The sequence below is a fragment of the Melopsittacus undulatus genome, chromosome 4 (genome assembly GCF_012275295.1).
Source record: "Melopsittacus undulatus isolate bMelUnd1 chromosome 4, bMelUnd1.mat.Z, whole genome shotgun sequence".
Classification (NCBI taxonomy): Eukaryota; Metazoa; Chordata; class Aves; order Psittaciformes; family Psittaculidae; genus Melopsittacus; species Melopsittacus undulatus.
Genome location: NC_047530.1, coordinates 45,068,492 through 45,086,361, shown reverse-complemented (window position 1 = coordinate 45,086,361; position 17,870 = coordinate 45,068,492). Strand labels below are relative to the sequence as shown.

General features: G+C 34.0%; 1 protein-coding gene across 1 annotated transcript in view; it reads left to right on the top strand.

Annotated features, from left to right (window-relative positions):
• LOC101874125 (formin) overlaps nt 1–17,870 on the top strand; it is a 138,564-nt gene that overhangs the window by 110,298 nt on the left and 10,396 nt on the right. Inside the window, exons 14-16 of the mRNA XM_005149336.4 lie at nt 6,165–6,216; nt 9,065–9,214; nt 17,737–17,821. Coding sequence (XP_005149393.4) covers nt 6,165–6,216; nt 9,065–9,214; nt 17,737–17,821 — 287 coding nt within the window. The remainder of the gene's footprint in view (nt 1–6,164; nt 6,217–9,064; nt 9,215–17,736; nt 17,822–17,870) is intronic.

Genomic DNA, 17,870 nt, shown 5'->3' with positions numbered 1-17,870 from the left:
TTTCTGGCACATTTATAGACAGCATTATCACTTTCAAAAGAAAACATAATTTCCTAGGTTTTTTATTACCTATGATAATAAACACTTTCTCTAATGTGTTGCTTGAATGTGTTCTGCTGGTGTTCTGTGCCTCTGTGTGTGTATAAATGTCTACAATTTGTTATGCTTTGATAACACTAAAAATATTGAATCTTTCATAATGTTAAAGAATTTCTGTGTGGTCCATGTTAATTAGACCTTGACCAGTACCTACGATACAGGTTAATAACTGATATTCCTGATTACTTGTGGGTAAACTTGTTTGTTTGTTAAGCAGCTTCCCAAGACTGCACAGGGGCTCTTTGTATGAATGAAACATTTGTACATGTTCATCACTGGATGTGGGTTTCTTAGTTTAAAAAAAAATTTGTAGCACTGCAAAGGAAAATAAACTTGTAAGGACTGTTTCAAGGGAAGCATGATTAAGACCTCATGGCAGCAAGTGTTCTGAAGATTGTTTTGAAAGGATTTAAGATGTCTATACCAGTTTTTAAACCACCTAAAAAAATTGCATAGCAAAATCCCATGTTAAGAATGTGGTATTTTCTAATTTAGAGAAGAGGTAAAGGAAACAAGGCTTATGTGATCACACTGCCTGTTGATTGTTCCCCTGCCGATAATTTTTAATGCGTTGGCCAATTTTGACCAAACATGGCAGAGTTAAGAGATTCTAAGATACTAAGCTCCTAAAAACTCAATGAAAATATGTGGCTAAATAGACAAGAGTGACCCTATTAGCCTTCCAAGGAGAAAAAGGCTGTATCATGAACTCAACCTTTAATTAAACATTAATGAATCCATTTGGGAACTAGCTCTAAAATACCGATTTGGCACAGTAGGGCAAGTTTCATTGATTCCATTGCTCCCAGACCTTGCTTAACTGATACCATGGAAAAAAGATCTCTTGATAGGCGTGGGATTTTTTGCTTTGGGGATTTTTTGTATTCCAGTATCCTGGACATAGAGTGAAATATTTACATATTTTTTCATAACACAAAAATGCTCTTATGTGAGAATGATGGACTCTAGTCATGTGAAATAATTTGCAGTCATATTAAGTATGCATTTTTTAAATTTGAAATTAATACAATAAAAAGCAAAATGAATAATGTTTTACACTGTATGTATTCTCCTCTGCTACATTTATATATGAAGTCAATTCTTAAGTTATAAGAACTATTTTTATAGAGCTAACTGTAATATTATATCTCAGAGCATAGAGCTATGTTAGAAGTAACCCAATATTATGATGTAGAACATTCAGGTTTTATGTATAGCTCTAGATAGGTCTATTTTTCTTGGGTATATCTCTGCCTAGAAGAGGATACACACCTCCTCTAGAATTTCTGAAACTTTGTAATTTGCTAAAAACTTTTAAGGTTATTAATAAAGTCTATTCAATAATCAGAGTGAAAAGTATAAATGTCTGAAATTGCAAAATTAATTTTTACTGTATATACCTAATTTATGAGAACTTCTATACCCTCTGTTGCTATATGCTTTATTGTAAGATGTGTTTTTAAGAAGTAAAACAGTGCTAAATTTGTATTCACTCTGTATGAAATGTAAAACTTCATCCCCTTAGCATATGAGAGTAGATTAGAAATTAAATTTCTGTGTCTTTAACAATTCTAAAACACCGATTTCCATACTCAGTACCAAACCTATTCTTGTTAAGCCATTTTCAAAATACATTGTATTCCAATTGAATTATTTTTCTGATTTCACATCTTCTTGCATTGATATGTGTATTATTGTGAATACTTGTTTATTTGCACTTAAACTTTATTAATTTGTTTAAAAGATTCTGTTATTTTGATTTCTATTCCTTTGAAATTCACATTTCAAGAAAGTATATTTTGATAGTGTCAGGTAGTGAAATTAATTTTTATGTGTTATGGTACACAAAGTGTTAATTTATATGATTTACAATGTATTCTATTCATGATCTTTTTCTGTAGGGCTCTATCTTTTTCTAGATAGCATGATAACACTAATAATAAAAAGATTAAATTGATGATACTTATGAACAATTTGTATAAATTGTTAGCCACGTGAAGTTTGCTTTGCTGTCATCAGTGAAACAATAAAATGTCACACTGCATTGAAAACTGCAGATCATTTAACATGATAAATCAAGTGTCTGGACACTTTGATAGTAAAAATCCCTAGACTTTATTTTCCTGCATAAAAACTGTCCAAATGATCCAGTTGATCTAAATCCTAGCATTCATCTACAGTGAGTTTCCTATGTAGCTACGTGCTGTTGTACTGAGTCCAGCTGGGATGGAGTTAATATTCTTCATAGCAGCCAGTATGGGAGTTGTTTTGGATCTGTGGCTAAAACAGCATTGATAACACAGGAGTGTTTTGGCTATTGCTGAGCAGCGCTTGCACATTGTCAAGGCTTTGTCTTTTTCTCATTCTGTCCCCTCAGCAAGTAGACCAGGGGTGGTCAAGAGTTGGAAAGGGACTCAATCTGGGTAGTTGACTCAAACAGACCAAAAGAATATGCCATGTCTGTCATGTCATGCTCAGCAATGAAGGAGGGGAAAGGATTTTGGGAGAGGTAGGCATTGCTCAAAAAATGGCTGGGCATCAGTCAATTTGTGGGAGGTAGTGAGTGATTGTCCTGCATCGCTTGTTTTTTCTTCCCCTTTTCTTCATCTACTGAACTGTCTTTATTGTGACCTGTAGGTTTGTCTCACTTTTGCTATTCCTGTTCTCTCCCCATCCCACTAGGGAAAAGAGGGCAAATGAGCAAGTGCTGTGTACTACATAGCTATTGGCTGCCATTACGCTAAAATAACAATCATTAGGAAAGCACACTTTCATTAAATTGCTCATGATAGTTCTTTGCAGCTCAAAAAAGCTGCCAGGTGCTTGTATGCACACCACCATGAAAATTTTGGTTTCTATATGTAGTCCAGACAGGTTTTTTCAAAGGATTTTTTAAAAATTAAGTCTATTCAGAAAGTTTCAGTGTTAACAGATCTATTGAAAGCAACACCAAAGAAAGCTAAATTCATCCTACTGTTAATCCTGGTGTTATTTGTACTACTATATGGCATGGGAGCTTAAGCATGCCCAGAATGTTGTACAAAACCAGAGAACATCTATATTGCTTTTTACCCACCTACAGTAGAGCTGTAAGCTTTGAGTTAGATTTAATCTGAGGTGAACATGTCCACCTTATGGGCTTCAAAGCTGCCTGAAGGCTTAAGCATTATTTTTGTCCTTTTGTCCCTATTAAGTAGCAGAGTGTGTTTGCTAGGGACCTTCCTGTTTAGTTTCATCCTAATGGAAATCAGTGTGCAAGCACCAGAACCTAGCTTCAAACCAAATCAATGCTCAATAACAGTGAGGAAATTTGCTTCAGAAGTGTCCTAATTAAAAACCTCATGCAAATCGTCACTGTATTTCAGTGTTAATTGCAGTCATGTTTTTCTCCAGTATGCAGAACAGAGTAATACCAGGAGTCCATTTCAAAACAAACAGTATGTGCTAGATATAGTTAGGCTACAGAACACTTGTCACAACGATTTGTGGAAGCTAAAAAGCTTATAAAAACTTAAGCAGAGAATGAGCAAGCTTTGGGGAGAGAATCCATTGAGAATTGCATTGAAATGACATCCAGTGCAGGAAGCATTTTGTATAAACTACAGAAGCAGAGAAACACTCAGGGGAGGAAGGATCATGTGTTTGTCCTGGTCCTTAACTCTAATTTAGTACCTGCTTCAGTATCTGCCAGAGGCGGGATATTAGCCTAGATGAGCCCCTATGCCAATCTGTTATTTCATTCTTAAGAAAACTGAGGAAACTGAAATCAAACATGTGGTCTCAGATGAAAGAATTATTTGATCCCACTTCAGCAAAAAGGAAATTCTAAGCAAACAAATATGGTGTTACCAGAGAAATAAAAAGGCAGATGTTCTTTATGTCGTTAATTTTAATTGCCTGCAGTAATTCCATGAATTAACATGAGAGTTGATATTTTGACAATCGGGTTTTGAGGGCTGCTGAGGAAGACCACAGTTTCATGAAAAATGTTACTGAGAGCATTGATAGTGTTAGTCACTGCAGGTTGTGGAGAGGAGGAAAAGAGCAGGATTCTGAGTGGAAGGTTACTTAGAAATTGTATGGAAGATTAGAGAATTCCTCTGGTTTCTTGAGCATTATGTGGTATTTGTAACGACTGTTTACTTAGAATTTGCTGCATAGAGTTGTTCATTTGTTTCCTTAAAAAGTGTTAACATCTAAACATCAAATAAATGCTTTTAAGCAGTTCCTTGGTAGACTTGTACAGTTAAAAATATGGAAAATACTGTTATTTTCTTCCTTCCTTTTTTCCTTTATATTGGTACACAAACACACGCTGTTATATTAATGTAAACTTTGTGTATGCCTTCCTAGAAGTCACACCTTTTTTCTACTTTCTATAACAAATTAAAAATCTCTTATCTTACCTATTTTTTTTCTTATAAGAATAAAAGGTAGTAAGTCAGGTCTTACCTTCTAACTATAAATGTATAAGCATACATTAAGTCCTTGTTAGTTATTGTGTTCTTGTTCATGTGCAGGGGCCTGAGGATATTCCGTTTCTGTTGTAGCTGTGAATGTTGGGAAATTTGCCTTACCTAATAAGTTTTCATTTCCTTAACCAGAAAGGAATTATTAATGTAATCATAAAGTTTTATACACAGTTCAGCTTTTAACCATCTTTGGTTTTCTATATGTAGTTAATTTTGTGTCATGATGAACCAGCAGATTTCCAACCTATATTTTTCATTTTTAATGATATAAAATGAAAGGGCTGTGGAAATAATAAGTACAGTAGGTTAACGTTAGCTGAATTTCTCAGGTTCCTAAGATGAAAGCAGTAAATCAGAGCTGCCTTACCTATTTCAGTTGTAGCTGACTTGCCACCAGGATTTGAGGCGGAGAATTTAATGGTATAGGATTAATCATTTTCCTTGCAAAGGACACTCAACGCTGTTTCTAGCTTTTGTCATGCTGAAATAACCTGAATAAGTATCTCCAGCACTCTTGCTCAATATAGGTAAACATATGAGTTGAAATTAATTTGTTTTGCTAACAACAAATATTCTGAAATAATCCAGTTTTTAAATTATTTTGACTGTCTTTTTGTGCAACCCTATGTGTCAGTAGCTTTGTAACATAATGGAAGCTTTCTGGATAAATTTTGCAGTGGCCTTGTCTGTGAACTCAAGTTTGTAACTGTATTTCAACCAGCCAATGCACTCTTATAGACGGGGCAGCAAAAAGATACAGTTCTTTATCTTTGTATAAAGAAGTGTCTGAATTCTGTTTATATTAACATTTGCGCTCACAGGATTATTCTGACGTGGGGTAGGAATAATTTCTGTGTTAGTATTGTTTTACTTATGTGGTATTCTGCCGCAGCTAAAGTTGCTCCACTGTATTAAGAAAAACTGATCAACAGTTTAATAAAAAATAATGCTTTTGCTTAAGTACCCAGCTCAGGAAACATTGTCAAAAGTAGAAATGCCCTTTTAAGTACTTTGTGTGAGGATTCTGTAACAGAGGGGCTCAGATTGACTAATCATATTTCAAACTCTGGGCTGCTTTTTGAAAAAATCATGTACATACCATACACTTAAAACTTAGTACATGTGTTTTCACTTTCCAGCTTCCTGAGCAAAATGTGATAGCTATATGGAACAGTTGGTGTTAACTGTGTTTGGTACCTGTTCAATTCCAATTGAACTTCCAATTATTTGTGCTGCAAAAACAGGTTTAAATTTGTAAGTTCTGGTCTGCAACAGTAAATAAACATACACAACTTGATGTTCTTTTTTAAAAAATCTGAAAGCCAAGTTTAATTATTTGCTTTTTATTCAGATGAATGTCTACGACTATATTTTATATTACGGATCTTAAATGACTTTTCAAATCCAATACACTTTATTCATATGCATTTCCTTTAGATACAATAAGAAAATTGAATATTAGCAAACCTTTATCACATTTATAATACTTAGTATACAACCTATCCAGTTTTAAATGTAAGATATGTTTAATCTGTGGAATCTCTAAAGCAGTAAGGTGGTAATTCGTGTCTTTTAAATGTTTTTCATTGGCAGCTAAAGAAGAACGTAAAAAAGAAGAGAGTAGTTTGGAAAATGCACAAAAATGGTAAGGTTTTTTGCTAGTGCTTTCTAACAGTTTATTTTGGTCAAAGACATTATTGATCTTAGGGATTGCATTAAATATGAAAAAGGATCTGTGCTTCAAAGAAATAATATGCTTTCTGAAAAGTTCTCATATAGTCTTCCAGGAAAAAGTTCAGTTGATTTTTTAGCCAAACAGTGTACTAAGTTTGAGGTTTTAATTACTGTCAACATTGAACTGAATCACAGTTTCAACAGACTATAATAATATCTAATTAACTACTTAATGTAGTAAAAATGTATTCCATTGTCACTGAACATTTTCAGCACTTTAGGCTGCTGAATGCAGTATACTGAGGAATTGGTGAAATCCTAATGTTTTATTTCCTGAATATCTGCGCCTTAGTTAGGCCAAAGAGGCGAAAAATGGGGAGAAGTGAAATTGATTTCTAGATAGATAGTAAAATATTTAATAAGTTAGTATTTCTAATAATTCCGTTTACCAAATTAGATTTGTGAGAGTGAAGGATCTGCCTTAAACATTGTTGTGTTAGCTATGGAGCTACTATAAATCAACCAGGGTAAATTAATTGTTAACTTCTTATCAATATTTTCTCTTTATGGTCGCTAAAGGGAAATTTGTGGTAATCTGCGTTTTAATGTTACTTTTCTAAGCCCAGAGTTCATCTGATTGAGACACCTAGGTTAGTCTTCCTGGACAATCAGGAAAGGAGAGATAGGCACTTCCCAAATGCAGTTCAAGTCTTTGATGAAATGTTGCTATTTGCTTGCAGAAGGTGCCTAAATTGGCTGGAGTCTTCAGTGACATAAGCTAGGGCTTTACTTCTTCATTTTGTTTGTTGAGGGTTGCGCCTGGCTTGTTTCCTTTCTACCTAGCTCAAAACCTACAATTTGTGGCACAGGCTCTTTCATATCCTAGGTGATTTGTAGCCTTTCTGGAGCAGAGTAGACGCTCCAAGGTATGGAGATGCACTTAATTTACTGTTGAATTAAGAAATTGATTGTCTGAAATGGAGTTTGGGTTTTTCAATTGCTAACTAAACATTCACTTTTTCAAATTGCTGCTAAAAATATTTGTGAGTTTTGAAAGTCAGAAAGCCAGATTAAGAAGGTTGAAAGCAAAATAGACCTACTGGGGGAAGGGCTGAAGATGAAACATGAAGAGGGGATGAGGAGTTACATGTCAGGATGAAAGCAGAGTGAGAGTGTATAGGAATTCAGAATCATGGAGCAACCAGGGGCAACTGTATCAGCTACAGCTGGGATGGAGAAGGGTTCTCTTAGGAAGAAGAAAGCATGATACCAAGGCTGCTGTTACATGAAGCAAATACAAGCAGAAATTTCTAGATAAAAGGAATTTCTATATTACTGTTCCTGGCTCAGCTATCTTAGTAGAGGGGTATGAACTGATGAAGAATATTTGGCCCATTTGAATGTAGTAGAAATTACATTGCCTAGTGAATATGAACTGTTCTAACTATGTGATTGTCTTACTTATTTCAATATTTTTAGGGTTGTATCCATCTTTTATGTAGAAAAAAACCCAAAACTGGTATATTGCCTAGTGTGGTCAACCCCACCTTACTTTGTGAAATACTTTGTTATTTTGGGGTACTTCTTCTGGTTTTTTTTTTGGTTTTTTTTTTTTGCTACTTATATTCTTCAAGCCTAGCTAAAAGCTTGAATCTCAACCTAAGGCAAAAAAACTTGACCGTAACTATGGTAATTCTGTATGAAAACATGCAATGTGTACTATGCAAATGCAAATAGAAGTTAAGAAAGAAATATTTGTCGCAGCTTTATCTGTTGCTAAAGTAGCATCTGTTGAATAGTTGGGGACTCCTTACAAGTCTTTAAAATACCTCTTGTTTTATTTTCAAGTTTTACACTGCCTGTGGTCTAGATTTAGAACCTATTGGCAACTGTAAGGAAGAATATAACTTTATTTTGCTTAAATAAAATAAATATTTTTAAGTTATTTTGAAAGAGATTGTCCCCTTTCTTTTTAAATTATAGCATTATTTTTAATAACCATCAATAAATCTTTCAGGATCGTTACATCTGCTTTGCAGGGAAGAGTGATTCAACCTTTGCAAAAGTTAATGTACTTTTGGCTTGTAAATAACTAGTCACGTGAATCATTCAATTCTGTTTATACAAAACCATATCACTAAGCTTAAAAAGGCACAATAACTAAAAATGCTATTAGAAGTATAATAAAAGGCTACTTTGAAAATATCCAACTTCATAGCAATTCAGTAACCATGTTATAAAATAAAAAAGCATTCAAATATTGAAAAATGCTTATTGACACGAGGAAGGATATGATTTATTTTCAGTAAAAATTTTGCGTACTGACTACTGCATTGTCTGTGGGTTTTTTTGTTGCTACTCCCAGTTATCCCTAAGTATTTGAAGGTTATTTTTAACCAAGCCTGGAGATTTTTTCCTGACTTGGCATGTGACTCTTCCATAGTCCTTCAGTAAAGATAAATGGAAGAATAAGATCTTCACAGACTGTTGATTAATTAAAATTAAATAAATAGATACAATATAGCATTTCTTGAAATGCAAGAAGTTATTTTTTTCTCATTAAAATTGAATGCCCATGATTTGCCTGTGTGACGTATCTCTGTGATGGCTCATGCATCATCAAGTTACCCTCCTGGGAATGAGGTAGGTGTTGGAAGGTTAGTTACACTCATAATGAATTGCTACTAAGATTTCCAAGGCTAAGGGGAAGTTACAGTAATTACCAACCTCAACTACTGAATCGGGAGCCAGCTCTCAGAGAAACTGTTTCCCCAGTGGCCTTATGTGTTGACAGTTGGGTTTTTTTCCCTCCCTTGTAGCTTTGAAGAAATAGTGGGATACTTTGGGATAAAGCCAAAGCCTGGTGAGAAGGAGATCACACCAAACTACGTTTTCATGGTGTGGTATGAATTCTGCAGTGACTTCAAGACCATTTGGAAACGAGAGAGCAAAAGCATTTCTAAGGAACGGTAAGGTTCTAATAAAGTCATTAATACCATTTTAGATGTCTGGGAAACTGTTCCTTCTCAAACCCAACAAATTATACTCCTGTATTTCACAGGCGTCATTGTTTTCTTTCAGATCTAATGGACATCAAGGAAAGATTATTCCCTAAGGGTGTGTAGGAAAATTCACCAAAGGCATGCTGTCCCCACAAAAAGATAAACACATATAATCTGATAAATTACACTTTTGTAACCCCTTCCAATTACTAGCTAGTAAAATGAAAGGAGAGCTGTGCTAATTTGTAACAGATTGCTTCTCTGTGCATTTTCATGTTGAACTAGCCTAAATGAGGCGATATTGCTGTCGCAGACAGTACAGACAAATAAAAGTGAATGCTTTTCCAGTTAATATACTGCACTTGCATCAAAGGGAAGCCCCAGAGATTCAGGCCACACTTAGCACAGCGTTGAAGCCCCACACTGAATTTACAGCACTACTTCTGACTTTTGGTGTCCTGCTGAGGACATCAAACTACTTGCCGCTAAATCTCACCACAGTCTCCTGATTTTATTAGTTAGAGTGAAAAAAAAAAAGAAAAAAAAAAGTCGAAAACCTTCAGTTATTTTCGTGATTTTCTTAAAAATGCTTAAAAACTTTTACAAGGAAAAAAACACTTCCACTGCAAGTGCACCATGCTTACCATAGCTCAATTAATTTAAAAAGACCTAAAGAGCAGTAGCATGGTCATGGTTTGGAAGAGAATGGATTAATCACTTTGAGCACAAAATACAAATCCAGGTGCTTATTCCAAATTGACACAGATTTAGAAAACAATGTGTTGAATAGTATCTGCTAAAGTAGTAAACTCATTTATACTTATATTTTCCATATTTCTCCAAGTCAGTGGGGCTTTTAGGTTCATATAGAAGTAGATTTTTAAAGGACAAGATGTAGAAATTACAAATCTCCAATTATCTACATTGTTTTACTGATGTTACAAGTTTTAAACACATGAAAATCATAGCTTTTTGTATGGTCTATGTAAGATCAGATTGATTTTAGAAGCTGGCAACTGCAAAACTTACAAAGAATCTTTTATTTCCTTGTGTCTAGATCAATATGCAACTTTGTTTTACACAAACATAAACACTCACAAGTAGCTATAATCATGATAAGGGTCATCTCAGGGATATATTTTCTGCTGAATCATAACTTGGTTTTGTACCAAAAGCAGTTAGGAAGAATAGAATTTAAGTAAGCAAGGAAAGAAAAAATGATTTCTAGACCATACATCCATTCCTTTTTATGTAATTAGGACCTTACCAATAGCATACAGTGATCCCTTCAAAGAGATTAATATAAAATGCCTTGCAAATGTTTTAACACTACGTAACTTTATAACTTTCTTAATACAATATGCAAGAAATTTTTGTTTGTAAGTAAACTGCTATATTCTTTGCCTTCCTACATGGAATTTCTCATGGTTTAATCTTTATATAAATAAAATCTACAAATAAAAATGCAGCACTACTAATTTATTAGCTGCTTTGATGAATACCTTTATTCCTATTCATAAGTGTAAAGCGATACTAGTGAAATGAAGAGCAGCAGTTACTTTGTATGTTTTCAGAGTTCACTTCAAATTATTTTTACAAAGTTTTATTAATCTCACAAGAACAATTCATCCTCCTTTACATTCAGAATTTGGGTGATTCGTCAAGACAATGAGCTGCTGAAATAAGGAGCCTTGCATAAGAATTAAATTAGAATGTCAGAAGAGCTGTTTTTATCATTCTAAATTGTCCTGTACAGTGATACTGAAAAGAAGAACATCATGAAATCAGCAGATTAGAATGATGGAAAATCTGTTTTCATCACCTGAAAATGGTCTGTAAAGCCATGACCATTTCGAGATTCTGTTTTACAGAGTATGAGACTAGGAGTTGATGAACTGCTGTCCATAAAAGCAAACTAAGACTCATTGTGCAGATTGGTAACTGAACTGAACTGAAAACCTTACTATGACAGGAATGGACAGATGTCTTCCTTAAGTGCTAATTAATTTGATGCAGTATTTGTTTTGCATTTTTAAAGATTGTAATTTATTTTGTTTTGAAGGAATAAAGAGAAAGAGTTGGCAGTGTAAGTCAATGTTTTCAAACTTGGGTTCTGCAACTGGGGCATTGATATCCTTATGTGAACATTTTTACAATTAGATTACCCTGCAAATTTCAGAAGGAGATGCATCAATTCAGCATAAAATATGTCTGAATTAGTCACACAGTTATCTAAAACTGTATTTAATTGTTTGCATTCATATAGGAATGTTAGTATTAGATTATAATTTGTCTCTCAATAAATGTGGCTCTGAAAAGTCAAAATTAAATTATAATGTTGAGAATTATCATTAGGTAAAGGTATAATTAAAAATTTATTATCTTAAAACTAATAGTAGTAGAAATAGGTCAAAATAATATTCCAAACTAAAAACTTTATACTAAAAACTAACTACTTTGAATTGTGTAACAAACAAGTTTAAAATCTATGGATTTCAGAAAAAAAGAACACTGCCTTGAACTAAATGACAGCCTCAGGTGCAAGAGTCTGTTTTGTCTAAAAACTGCTTGGCTCCCAAATGTAACACAACTGTAGAAATCTAATTAGACTTCTGTGAGACTTTGTCTTAAAGGAAAGGAAACACTTTAACTGAGCTGCCCTTCATTTAACCTACCGTGAAAATAAATCAGCTGCCTGCAAAATATAGTTGAGTCATTGTCTCTTTCCTGGAGAAAATTTGCACACCAATTAGGAATGCAAGGCAGCTACAGATAGATAACAAAGCTAGATATGATATGATAAATAATATGATATATAAATTAGTATAAACACAAAATTAAGAAAATTTTCAATACCGTATTCCTGAAAGGTTTTCTTGATGTCATTTTCTTGATTTCTGTCATTCGCCAATGACAGTTTTCTTTCAGGCTTGGTATTCCCTTCAATATTAGAATGCAACTACAATACAATAAAATTTGCTTTAATGATCACCTCCTCATCTCTGACAAGCAGCTTAATGGAAACACACTGTAATATTCACCAAATGTTGGAGATTTGGTTTTGGTTTGCTTTGCATTAAACCCCAGTTTTGTTGTTGACAGCTTTATAAATCAGTATGTCTGTGCATCCAGGTACATAACTGCTTTTATGCTTCCTTCTGTTTATAAAACATTGAGATGATAACTGAATTGAAAGCTAAAACAAAGGTGGCTTGATTTTTTTTTGGCAACAATGGACTTACATCATGGTACATTGCATGGGCATGTCTATGAATTGAGAATAAAAACAAATATGTATTTATAAAAACTAAATATACATGAACGCCTCTCTAAGGCCATTAAAGGATCCAAGGTCTATTAAAGTACATTTTAGGAGGATATCCAAGACAACTCTGAATATAGGGAAAATATATAAATGAATTAAAAATGCTATAGTTTGCAGTGAGGAGTTTAATCACAAACCGTGATAGTATGTTTTGCAAAAGAAATGTGACAAATATTATCATTATCTGTTTATCGGTGTTAGCCTGGATATATGAAATAATTAGATATAAAAAGGGATTATTGCTGTTAATTTGACCCACTGCTTACACTACAAAGGTAAGGTTATTACAATAGTTACCTTATTAGATTAAGCCATCTCTTTCAGATTGAACATATATACAGATTTTACTAGTCAGAATTTAGAACAGAAAAAGAGAATCAAAGTTTCTCTCAATAGTTGGAGAACACATGATTATTATTTAATGAACAGAATTGCATACTTCATCTTAAAAATAGTCCTATTTTTTTAATGATACTTTTTATAAAAGGTTCTTTTTTAAAAATTCTTTATTTGTTCTGGAATATAATCTCTAGCACAAAACATATTGATAGCTTCACCTTAACCTAGTGAAAAAAAGACATGGTGATTTTTTTTTCCCACAAAGGCAATAACAATTTTGACAAGTGGGAGCTCTAATTGTAGCAGTGGAGGTAGCAAATGGTAAAGATGAGAATGTCGTAAAAAAGGAAAAGCACTGAGCTGTGCTCACCTAATTTTTGTTTATTGTAGTAAATTAAAGGTGGCTATAGCTTTCTACCCACCTCTTCAGTTTATTAAATACAGAATGAATTGTGCTCATTGCACTCCATTTCTGCACAGGAAAAAAGTAAGTCTGGAGAGCCCTGGTTTGTAACACCACATCATTATAAGAGATAACACGTAAATTGCAGAATCTCTTAGCAGTACTGGCCAATACAATATTTAATATTTTTAACTATTGATTAAGCTAATTATGAGAATATCTTGTGCCTAACAAATGACTGAATTTTGACAAAAACACTTGCCACAGAAGAACTAGAGGATTATATTTTCATTTTCAATATCACAGTGAACAAGGAGAAGAAGTAATCTTTGCTTCAAGATACTATATCTATTTGAAAAGAACAGATTTTATTTTATGGTTTGATTCAAATAGGTAATTTCTCTTACATCTATTGTGCATCATCTATATGTTACCTAAGACAAGGAGGGTCAGTAGAAGTCTTTGATTTGCAGCCAATTTGATCAATGTATACTATGGTAGAACACTGTCATGAGTTAGTCAAACACTACAGAATAGGGCATCATCCACGTATAAAATCTGCCTGTGTTAAAGCCAAAAGATTAATGTAACAGACATTGTTTATTTCATTTGATGCTAAACTAATGGTCTAATAAAGCAGACTGGAATCACAGCATAAATGAGTTTTAAGAAAATATTTTAAATATGGTCATTAAGATCCTTAGGTAACTTTATGGATTTATGCTGAGTTCCTTGTGCTCACAGTTGCAGCATCAGAAAAAGGCAACATATCTGTGAGAAAATTAGATCAATGAGCCCTACGGCATTGCCAGGCTGTAGGCTCGTGGTTTATGGTCCATAAAAAAATGGTAACAGTACAAATTCAGATTAGAAAAATCCATGAAAGACTATTACATATGAAGAAAGTTTCTAGATGTGAAAGTACTCTGGGAATTATGACTGTATACTTTGGCTGTCCTTATATGCTCTTAGGTATCTGCTAGGTTTGAGAAAGAACCATATATTTGGTCCCCATCTGCACAACAGCAGAGCCTCAACATACATGAGTAGAAACTGGGTCATTTAGAAGTGATTCTCATTTTCTGACTGGGGACTTTAGAGTATGGATTGTTCCAGCTCATGCCTTCTGTCTGAGCTGAATGGGAAACGGGTGAAAATGATAATGAGTTTACCTGGTTAGTCCCTGGCTTGATAATATAGCATCTTTTGTGTGAGGACAAAAAGTATTTTCATGAGCTTATAAAGGAAACTTTTAATAAATGCAGGCTTATGTTTAGATTTAGTTTCTCTGTACCTAGATACAAAATAAAAATAATAAATTTGAATAAAAAATATCATTATTTTTCACTAATATCTTCTAATTTACAAGGCCTGATTTTCATCCAAGATATAGGGTAAGACAACACCTGTCACATAGAGGCAGGAAAAAGCCAGTTATATTCCCATTGCTTATAGTAAAGATCCATATGCAATACTGGACTCATGGTTTTCCTGTTTAAAATACATTGTTTTGATAATTTCATTCAATTTTGTTTTCCATATTATGTGTTAACGTGCAATACTACTCAGTATTACAGTTGACACCACACCTTTATTCATTAAGGGATACTGACCTCTTTTGCTCACTGTTGAAGGAGAGCAACTTTCCTTTTGAGCACATGTTGCAGCTGGTCAGATTTCAAGGAATAACTAACCTGCATGCCTTAATTTTTGGCCTCATGTTATCACTTTGCTAAGTTAGCACCTGCATATCTTTTATCTTTGTGTTGTGATTCAGCTGTCATATCATCCTTTCTGGTCTCTGTCCTCTGCAGTGATCTCTGTTCAAAAGTGTCCTTGACAGTATTTTCCTAGCATGTTTTACTGCACACTTGTATCCCTTTTTGCTTTCCTGTTTTAGATATACTTCTGTTGACATTTGTTTCCCTTTCTTCTTGATTTCATGTCTGTTAGATTCAATCCCAGTTTATCCTCACATCTCTAAAACGTGGCAAGACTAGTGTGTCCATCCATGCTATTTTATACTGATACAGGAAGAAAAAAATGTTGATAGTTTTCAAACTGTTTCAATGTCCTTATTCCAAGGATAGTATTTCCAAAGGCAGTAGCCAGTCCTAGTACCCTGTCCGTGTTTAACAAAGAATTATTTTTAATTATAAGGCACCATTATAGCACAGGTGCTTTACTGATGTAATTACTGAGCTAACTACTTTATTAAAATTGAGCCATCTGTATTTATAATAATAATCCCAAAGAATTACATTCCTTTGATATTGTGCATTTACGTTTCCGGTAATGCCTGCTAATCTCATGTTAGCAAAGTGATGGCTTTTTTCCCTGAGAGGAAAAAAAAATCTCCTGTTTCTATAAGTCAAATATCACTTAATTCAAATCATTTTAGTGAGCCAGTTTATTTCTGTTTTGTATTCCAATCTATGCATTCTGTTTTTTAAAAAAAGTTCTCCAGAAATTGTGCAAATATAGCTAGGCCTAAATAAGTGACAGGCAAATTTTTCTTTCAAAGTCTAAAAGTTTCCAATCCCTAAAATTCTCTGTTCAGATGAAAATAAGGACTCTAAACATGTGGTTGAGAAGGAAATGTGCTCAAAAAAGGGAAGAGTTTAGAAAATAATCCCTTAGTGTGATTCTGCTGAACCTGAATACTGTCACTTGAAATACATCATCATCTTTGCATAAACTTTGCAGCTGTGAGGAATAACATGCTGTCCAGAGGGTGCTATCATCCATCACTAAGAAGTAAACTGTGCTGATTAACGAAATTGTAAAAAGATGGAATGGTGTGTTGCTTCTTAGTTGTTTGCCTGTAGAAACAGGGAACACTAATTAAGCTTTAAAAAAACTTTGGATATATTTAAAATGTACAGAATCATAATTTCATATTTGTGTACTTGCAGCTTGAATCAATATTGTAGCTAAACATTGTTGAAAGTAAGTTTACCTGAAAGTAGTGTAACTGTTTCCTCCTGTTCTTAAGCACTGGAAAATGAGACACTAATACTACTCAGTTGATAGATAGCTTTGAGAAGAAATTTTAGTTTCCAGTGGGGAGCACTGATAAACACAATAATGAACTTATGATTGTGTTCTATATTTTTAAAAGAATCTAGTTTGCTGTTAGTGTTATGGCAAGGAAGTACACATCAATAATTGCAGCTCTAATCCATTTTCCTTTTTGCTTTTCTTCCAAAATTCCTCAAAAATTGAGTGTGTCGAAAGTGGTTTGAAGTGGACATGGTATTTTAAATACTTTTTGCCTGGCCATAGCAATTATTTCTGCCAGTGGAAAAAATTAAATAGGAGAAGAAAGTAGAATTTTCAGTTCCAGAGTGCCAAGAAATGTGGTTTTTTTTTCTAGTAAAAGAACGATTTAGTGTGCATTAGAGAAAATTGGTTTGTTGAGTTCTCCGTGTAAAATTCACTTGCAACTTCTTTCCTTCTGCATTTTGCATATAGAATTGTAAAGTAGGTGTTCATAGCATCAGCATTTTAAAGGCACTGATAGCTGGGCAGATCATGTCTTAGGAGTGCCAAGAATGTGCTTCCCTTTTCTATCACTGTTTAGTACATCATTTCCCTGCCCTTTCCACTGTTTGTAAGAGGAGTAGCAAGTCCCTTTTTGTTAAATTCTGTTTCTCTTTTTCCTCCTGATTAAACTTCTGATTGGGTTCTTGTAAAATCTTCACAGGAACAAAGGTTACAACACCCTAAGAGCAACACCCTAAGAGCAAAAGGCAAGAAACAGGAATCAGATCTGTGTTCTTCCTTCACCTTATCTCAGTAGTGCTTTTGGTAGACTGGACTGTAGCTGCAGACTGGTTTAACTACCCCTAGAAAAGAAACCCCTCTAATTTGCTTCTCCTGTTGCTGCGTCAGTACAGCTGGTCAGTCAATTCCATGTAAAGCAACAGGGAAAACATTAAGGAAAAACTGATAAATGCTTTCATTTCAAGGCTTTCAGAGGAATTATGAGGTGTACCCTAGCAAACAACCTAATAAAATAGTTTATTCTCTATGTACAACAGATTGAGTAAGCTAGCTTTGGGGTTTTTTTTTTCAGAGGAATATCTTCTTGCCTTGATACTGTAGCTTTTTTTGGTGGGAAAGATAATTCATAAAACTCAGATACTCTATAAAGCCCACATCCTGCAAGAACAGAGAAATCATTTGCCTGATGACATTTTCAGTGAGCAGTACAGGTAGACCCTCCTTTTGCTTTGCCTTTCTCTGTTTAAAAATGTACTTTGATCTACTTCTGGTACTTTATTTAAGTACCTTTGGACAGTAATAGTAGTTTATTCAGCTAATGTGCCTAAAAATGTTAGTTCTTACAGAGTATATAACAGGCAGAGCCAGAACACCTCTTTGAATCTAACAATTTGTTTTCTGTGTATTTTGTTTCAGAATTAAAGTGGCTCAGCAATCAGTAAGCAAGTTAACTGCAGAGAAGAAAGTTGAAACGAAGAAAATCAATCCTACAGCTAGCCTGGTATGATGTGTTCATCAATATGACATTCAGAAAGGGATTTGTGATGCCT